Genomic DNA, 9,024 nt, shown 5'->3' on the forward strand with positions numbered 1-9,024 from the left:
TGATATTTAAAAGAAGTGTGATTTAGCGAATAGCTTTTAATCTCTATTCAGTCTTCTATTTTATCTATTTTATTTATTGAAAGAAAACATAAAGCATAGTCAATGGCAAACTAAATGAATTGAGCATCTCAATTCATGTTTGTATATGCATATTGTTTCAAGTAAACAATTGTTCACAAGACATTTATTAAGTGATCCTGAAAAATATTGATAAACAATTATAATGTAGAGAACTATGATTGAGCAAATAGCTTTTTGTTTATCTTTAGTTTTCTATTTTATTTACTGCAAAAGATAAGGTTCTCTTATTTTTATTAAAAAAGAAGCAATATTGAGGCTTGTAAAGAAAATAGATGCAACTCTTTTTTATTTCTTTTACCATGTTGAGATTTTTGGGACCATAATTATTATAATTGGTATCTATATATCCAAAAAGTATAAACCTTTACTTCACTTCCATTGCATTATTTCATTTTTGTAGTTAAGTGTACATTATTATATATATATACCATCAATCAATACTACATGTATGTTGTCCCCTCTTATTTAGGTGAGCAAGTTGGTATCGTCTGAAATCCTCCGTCAGAAGTCTGTATCAGCTAGGGCTTTGGCCATCGAGAGATGGGCTGGTGTTGCTGATATTTGTCGGTGTATGCATAACTTCAATAGTGTTCTTGAAATCACTTCAGCTCTCATGAACAGCTCCGTGTATAGACTCAAGAAAGTCTGGGAAAAAGTTCCCAAGCAAGTAAGTCCGTTGTATTACATCAGTGGGTGAAAAAATGGTCTTGACTTTAAAAAGCAAGTTATTTTTTAGTAAAAAGTGCTTCATTTTCTACAGAGCATATGTTCTAATTTCTCAAATGCTGCAGATGATATTTATATTTCATATTTGGACATCATACTTAAGCTCTTGCAGCTTATAATGATCCTCTCATTTACATTTTCTCTGAATGATTGTACCAATGACAAATGTTTTGTCATTTTGAACATGATGTATATACATGTATTTATGAATCAAATCAATATATATATATTTTTTTCATTAGACGAAGGCTCTTCTGGACAAACTTCAGGTGTTAGTATCTTCAGATGGCAGATTTAAAAATATGAGAGAAGCCTTACATAGGTATGAATACTGTGCTCTTCTGCAATTTATACATACTTAGGATTGATATAAAGCTACTGAATTATTAAAGGTAGCATGACATAATCTAAGTAAATCTTTTACACACTGATTTACCATCGGCAGATGACAATATGTAGGATTTTTTTTTTTTTGGGGGGGGGGTGGGTGGGTAAAGAAAGTATTTTATTCAAGAAATGAAAGTAACTGACCTAAATTATCACAAGGGTGTTATTTGTCTATTAATTTGGTGCATACTTTTAATGATTTTTTTCCCTATGTTGTATACAAACAAAGGTGGAATAAAGAAAATGATGGATATTTGAAGATAATACAAAGGCAAAATAATTCAAAGGATGTAATCGTTGTAAGAATATTATCATCATCACTATTATTATTATCATTATCACCATTGTTATTATTATCATTATCACTATCATATGATTATTATTATCTCCAACTGCCAATTGTGGTTCAACGTCCACCAACTCTTCTTGATATCTTACTTTTTTTCTTGTAGAATTGACCCTCCTTGCGTGCCATATCTTGGTTTCTATCTAACTGATCTTGCCTTCATTGAAGACGGGACTCCTAACATCACAGACGATGGACTCATTAACTTCTCAAAGATGAGAATGGTAAGAAGACTCAAATAGCTGATATATGATAATAGTAATAATTTGAAGAATTGCATTCATTTTAATTGAAAATTATCAATTTTGAAAAAAAAATGTTATGTTGCTAGTAGAATTCTGTCCTTACTACGAAAATTGAAGGAAGTACGAAAAATGATAGAAATCCTTTGAAAAAAATGATATATCATATTAGTAGAATTTTGTCCTTGGATCATGCATATATGAAAAATGAAGAAGATATGGAAATGGATGAAATCCTTTGAAAAATGTTAAAGCTCATAGTATTATTCCATTCTTGATCATTTATAAAATTTGAAGGAAATTGATGGAAAATGGAAGAAAATAAACGTTTATAAAATAAATGTTTCAATTGATACCCCTACGTAAATTTAAGAAAAATTGTTAAGTATGGTGTAAGCTAGGAACTAGCTAGTGACTTGCTGGTGTCTCATTTAATCAGCAATTGTAAGCTGGCAAACAGTAGGCTACATTTTTTTTAATAGATAGCTTAATCATTTCTCTGCATGCATATTACCAGATTATAAGCTATCCGTTACCCAGCTGCTAGCTTGAATGTGTACATATTACTATAAACCCTTTGAACATGTTATATTAACGCTCTATGGAATATTTTTTGTGTGCGTGGCTGATATGACTGCCTACTTCTTCTTCCTTTTAGATTGCTCATGTTGTAAGGGAGATCAGGCATTTCCAGCATACTAACTACAATATAGAGCCTGACAAAAGGGTAAGCTTACAATCTTCACAAAATTAAGATATTGGTGTCAGTTTTGATGGATATATGATTTTGATTGGGTGAAAAGAAACTGCTCTCTTTTTTTGTAAATCTGACTTTGATTGATCTTATAGCTCTTTTGACTAAGTAATAATGCTTCTTTTTGCCTCGGACAGTATTTGTCTGCTTGAATTGAGAGGAATGTGTTACTATCTAACCTAGATATCAGTCACAGTATTTCATCATTATAGTGATTTGGTCAGGGCGTGAATAATACTTGCCTTTGTTGTTGTATGTTATGATGTATTATATATTTAAAAAACCTTGAAAATTGAAAAAATAATGATAATAAACCATTGAAAATTGAAAACAAAATTAATGGTTACCGGTACATATTGTTCAGAAAGTTTTCTCTATGCAACTTCATTTCAGAGGAAGACAACAAAGTCTCAATTATTATCTATTTAATTCCATCAATGTTATGAATCATAATCCCTTCAGGGACTATTTGCATAGAAAACCTTGATGATCTATAGGCGCTGCTTTTCCGATGGCGGCGGCATCGTCAACATCAAATCAATAACGAAAGGTTAAATTTTTGAAATGTCATTGGGATGAATCGTTTGGGGCTATTGCATGGAAATTTATATGGTATCATTGTAACTGTGCAATCCCATGGTAACTTTTATGGAATGCTTAGATTTTGATTGTCTGTTGAGCATTGTTACCATGGTGGTTACCATTTGGAAGGCAAAGTAACTATAACATTAACTCTAATGGAATGGCTCCAACACTTTTTGTTTGCTTAATCTCAATCTTAATCTTCATCTTGATCTAAAGATGAAGATTAAGAAAAATATAGGGATTAAGAAATTCTTAATTCTTTTCCCTAGGTAATAAGCTACCTCCTTGATACATCTTTGATCATGGATGACGATGAGATGTATGCCTTGTCTCTGGAGCTGGAGCCAAGACAGTCAACAAGGATGGCTAAAAGCATATAGAACAATAATCATTACCATCATCCTCCACGTGAACAAAGACAGTCGACAAGGGTGGCTAAAGCATATTGAACATTCATCGCCATGCATCTACTTAAAATAAGACAGTCTACAAAGATGGCTGAAAGCATATAGAATGTTCAACATCATTGTCATCATCACCATCATCATCAACCTGTACTTGAACAAGACAATCCACAAGGATGGCTTAAAGTACATAGAATATTCAACTTCATCCCCTACTTTAGCCAAGACAGGATGGCCAAAAGTTCATAGAATGTTCGTCACCATCATTATCACCAACATCATCATCACAATCATCATCATCATCAGGATGGCTAAAAGAATATAGAACATTCATCGTCATCATCATCTTCAACGTGAAATAAAACCGTCTACAAGGATGGCTGAATGCATAGAATGTTTATCATCATCATCATCAGCCCCCTCTACTTGAACAAGACAGTCTACAAGGATGGCTTAAAGTACATAGAATATTCAACTTCATCCCCTACTTTAGCCAAGACAGGATGGCTGAAGGCTCATATAGCATTCATACTCGGCATTCTTATCTTCTACTTGAACAAAGACAGTCTCCAAGAATGGCTTAGGCTGCTTAGAACAATTGTCCAGAACAGCATTCTTGACTATACAGAGAGGATCTAAATTAATTCCTGATGCAGAGAACTACATGTAGGATACCAACATGCAATTGAAGTAGTACCATCCTGTATATACATTTTTTTTAATCTTTGATAGAATGGTTAGCGCCCACTAAAAGGGTAATGTGACTGCATTTTGTTTTTGTTCCAGGAAATATATGACAAGCAAAAAATAAAAGGGTCCTCATTGTGCATGCGCATGACATATTTCCCTTACAACATTACGTATCTCAAGGGGGGGGGGGTATGGGCTGGATGTACGCCTATACCTGGATCCTTATTCAACATTCGGAAGTAAGATTTGTAATATTCTTGATATTGCTATCGCAGGGTTATACATTTTTACTGTACGTTGTTGAGAATCCATCATGCTCTATGAATCAGATTCAGGTGAGCATTTTGTGATGCAATTATCCTACCAATATGCACTCAAACAGATGAGAGTCGCTCTTTGCATAAAATTTATCACTATGGTATCTTACCAGGTGACCAAGATATATATCTTCCGTTATTTTGGATTAATGTAGTCAGAGTATGAGAAGTAAAAGTGAACTCCCTATCAAGTAATACATCCTTTCCAGTTTTGTGAATGAAACTTAGAAGAGAGATGTACAACTGAAATAATTGCAAGTGACTTCTAAAAAGAATATCGAGTAGAAAAGTGAAATAACAAGCTGATTCCATCCTGTTCTGATTTTGCTTACAAATTTCACTTTCACATTTATCATTTAATAGCCTGTCTGTTCATATTTGCCCAAAGTTTAGTTATGTCCTCAAAGTTATGTTTTCAATCTTAAAGATAAATTAGGCTGATGGAAACATACAAACATTGTTGGCTTCCTTTTTTTCAATACTCTTTTCTAGAAAAAGTACTTTATTTAACTCTTTTGCATTCAGTATTCTTCTTTCATTCAGTATTTAATTTTGATATCTTTATGTGCTTTTTGTAAGTTTGAATTAGTTCTCTATTTATGCTCTCATGGTTAATAATTTCTTTGTTTATTCTTTTCATATTTTGTTTTCTTCCTGTTGCATGAGAATCATGTCCAACCATTTCTGATGCTGCAAATTTATTTGAATCTGATATATTTTTGGAACAAACAGTGAAATATCTTACATTTTTTTCAATAGTCATTTTAGAGTACATTTGAATTTTCTGTACAAGGGATTGATTGAATAAATAGAATGTATGCCACAGACATTTTCCCCCTGTAAGAAAAGTTAGCAATGTATCATACTAACTAGGTGCGTTGGCTCAGTTGGTAGAGCGTCCATCTCACGACCTGGAGGTCAGGAATTCAAGCCCCGGCTGCATCAGACCAAAAAGATGTTAAAAGATGGGAGTTTCTACTACCGTGTTTGGCATTCAACGATTTAAGGAATAGAGCCTCGTTGATCTGGCGCTGCACAGTGGATGCAGGGACCACGATCAGTGGGGTAAAATAAATTTTCAGAGTATTTCTATTTTAGATTGCTATTTTGAACAATAAAATATGGATTTTTCATTTTCATTCTTTTTTTCCAATGATCCTCTCTATTCAGTGTAGCATCAGTAAACTACTATTTGCTTACATGTACATTTGATGTAGGATCAAAATTAACCTTTTTTGGGAAATTTGGTTGTCTTTTTCATGAAGAGGGTTGTTTGTCATTCTCATTCTGTTTTTAAAATTTCACCTTCCATTGCTCAATTTTACCTCCAGCTTCTCTTGCTCATAAGATGATTATTCTCCTATTGCTTCTTCCGCTGAACCCATATTATGTTCAATCTTTTCTTATTTATATTTTTGTTTACTGATCAAACTTTGCCTTCCTGTTGTTCATGTAGTAATCGGTAATTTAAGACTTTATTCTTAAACATTTCAGAATAACTACTGCAAACATTGCTTTATATGAAAAATATGATATGTAAATATTACAACAATGTATTAAGCATCTCAAATCTATGAATTTATTGGATGGTGAATTAGAAGTCGCCGAGGCGTATTTTTATTTCATTTCGCTAGTTGAATAACTCTTTATGCAAGTTTCATAATGACTTTTTTGTAGATACAAGTGTACAGTTATTTTATTGACAAAGACTAATGATTCAAGCCGATTTGAATGTTTTATGTGTACAGATGTTTTGATTTGTTTGATATGTGTCTTTTGTGACTTCTTGTTTTCATTCTGAATTCATGTAAACATCCATGGTTTTATCCTTACTTTGATCAGACTTCAGTAAGTATTGAACCACTTCAATATGTGGATTCAAAATGTTTTGTGCCATCAAGCAAATAATTATAAATTATCATTATAAAAAGTGGCATTTTCTCCATTTTAGATATCATCGTCAATTGTGATTGATAGTGCTATCAATCACCTTTGATGATAGGTCAAACATCTGAATCATGGCTCACTAAATAAGCGATCACAAGCTAGTGAGCAGTCATTTCTAGCTAAAAGATTGCTAGATTATTTCACTGCATGCCTATCACTGGCTTATCAAGCTATTGGCTTTGAGAGTGGTGGGGGTCTTAGGATTTTAAAAAAATCATCATTCTGAGCACTAGACCACCATTACAAACTTAGTAGAAGTGTTGACAGTAGTTAAAGGTCAAGTCCACCTCAGGAAAATGTTGATTTGAATCAATAGAGAAAAATCAGACAAACATAATGCTGAAAATTTCATCAAAATCAGATGTAAAATAAGAAAGTTATAACATTTTAAAGTTTCACTTATTTTTCACAAAAAAGTTATATGCACAATTAGTCACATGCAAATGAGAGAGTTAATGATGTCCCTCACTCACTATTTCTTTTGTTTTTATTGTTTGAATTATACAATATTTCATTTTTTACAGATTTGACAATAAGGCAAACTTGACTGAACCATAAAATGTTAAACGATGGTAATTCCACATGTTCAGGGAGAAATAATTTTTTTTCACAGGACAGTGGGGAGGAAATTAGAATATTTCATATTTCATATAATAAAATACAAAAGAAATAGTGAGTGAGTCAGTTCCCTCATGTGCATACCGACTGGGATGTGCATATAAATGTTTTGTGAAATTAAGCGAAACTTAAATATGGCATAACTTTCTTATTTTTTACATCCGATTTTGATGAAATTTTCAGCGTTATGCTTGTTGGATTTTTCTCTTTTTATTCAAATAAACGTTTTGTTGGGATGGACTTGTCCTTTAAGTTGCAGGACTGTAAAGCATTGCACTCTCTATGACAGTATGAGTTAAACATAATTCAACATTCTAGACACAGTTGAATTTCCAAGCTTTGAGGACGTAAACTCCGTTAGTTGACTAATACTCGTGAGTGCATCTCAATAATTTTTGGAAAAATTTCTTTTAAGGGGAATCCAATATTTAAAAAATGGGATGTTGATTTATTAGAAAACAAAAATATAGAGGAGATGGATGAAAATTCAGATTAACAATAGTTCTGATTTTTTTATACAAGTTGTGAAAAATTGTGATTCCTTTTCTCAGCTATGGCAATTTCAAATTTTGTTGCATGCCAGGTAAATCTTTTTTGATATGGGGCAAGGACCCCTCCTCACTTAATTCCTATACACAAAATTACTATTTGTCACATTTTTAAAGCATTTACTCAAACTGATCTTTTCTATTTATGACATATAACAATATGACATTGTTATATTTATATTTTGATTACCATCCAAGTCCCTTTCGGGGAAAGGGGCTTTGGATACATCATATATTCCTTTATAAACTTTTGTGCTGTACTCAACCCAGGTGAGGTAAATGGGAAATTATTATTTGGAATTCATGTGCACTGTATGCAAGCTAAAGCCGGATATTATCTAAGCGTACAGAGACGTTTTATCATAATGTGATATGCGCTATGCAGAAACTGTTTCTTATTAAATTTCACAACAAATTGGAGAATTGTCTCTTCCACTAATTGTCACACATTTGCATAGTCTTGAAAATCTCATTTTTCAAACAGTCAGAACCACCTTATTTCTTGTCCAATTTCTTTTAAACTTTCAACACATGTTTTTCCTAATTCTTCCCCTTTTTCACCAAGGTAGGTTTTCCCTTTTATATGAGAATGCTGAACTACATCATACATACCTTCATGCTTGTGATTATGTACATTGGTTGGAATATAGTTTATCCATGATTTATCTCTCCATTTGTAGTGTACTAACAAATGCTTTATCGCAATGAGGGTCATCAATTTTGTGCCTACCATAAAGGAAATGAAATCTTATGAATGAAATATAAATGAATATAAATATTATATATACATATAAAACTTTTATTTGAAAAAAATAGACCTATGACATTTCTTATACTACGAGGTGTGCTGCACTTAATTGTGATGCATTATGTATTTGAGAGAAAGTTAAGAATGTAATACTATGATGAAATGTTCGTTGATGAATTTGTAATATTGATAATAAAGTGCATTTACACGTGCAATCTTTGTGTATCATATGTACATTGTACTTAGAGCAGGATTAATATGAGTAGTTTATTACATGTATGTATTTCATTCGTATGTTTTATGTTTATAATGAATTATGTACAAAGTTTTTGAAGTCTCATTGCTACATGTACAGGACAGTAGAATTGACAATCAATATATTTACACGATAAATGTAACCATAGTAGTAGTCATGTGTTTTTTTACTACCAATCATTTGGTTATATTTCGCTTTTACCATTAGGAGGCTGACACTCGAGTTGACGTATGTTTCATTTGAGAAATTGTAAGGATAGATATAACTGCAAAATCTTCCTCATGTAAAGAATAAATGTTATGGGTATATGATCAAAAGAAGTGATAAAAATCATAGTACAGGCTCACTTTGTTTCAAAGATTTGATTTTAATACA

The 9,024-nt window shown here is 32.2% G+C and overlaps 1 protein-coding gene across 1 annotated transcript in view; it reads left to right on the top strand.

Annotated features, from left to right (window-relative positions):
• The window catches only part of LOC129261777 (ras-specific guanine nucleotide-releasing factor 2-like), a 56,842-nt gene extending 50,787 nt beyond the window's left edge, over window positions 1–6,055 (top strand). The window contains exons 22-26 of the mRNA XM_064099341.1: window positions 551–748; window positions 1,050–1,129; window positions 1,647–1,764; window positions 2,441–2,509; window positions 3,391–6,055. Of these exons, the coding sequence (XP_063955411.1) occupies window positions 551–748; window positions 1,050–1,129; window positions 1,647–1,764; window positions 2,441–2,509; window positions 3,391–3,501 (576 nt within the window). The 3' untranslated portion in view covers window positions 3,502–6,055. The remainder of the gene's footprint in view (window positions 1–550; window positions 749–1,049; window positions 1,130–1,646; window positions 1,765–2,440; window positions 2,510–3,390) is intronic.
• The last annotated feature ends 2,969 nt before the right edge of the window (window positions 6,056–9,024 follow it).

The sequence above is a fragment of the Lytechinus pictus genome, chromosome 5 (genome assembly GCF_037042905.1).
Source record: "Lytechinus pictus isolate F3 Inbred chromosome 5, Lp3.0, whole genome shotgun sequence".
Taxonomy (NCBI): Eukaryota; Metazoa; Echinodermata; class Echinoidea; order Temnopleuroida; family Toxopneustidae; genus Lytechinus; species Lytechinus pictus.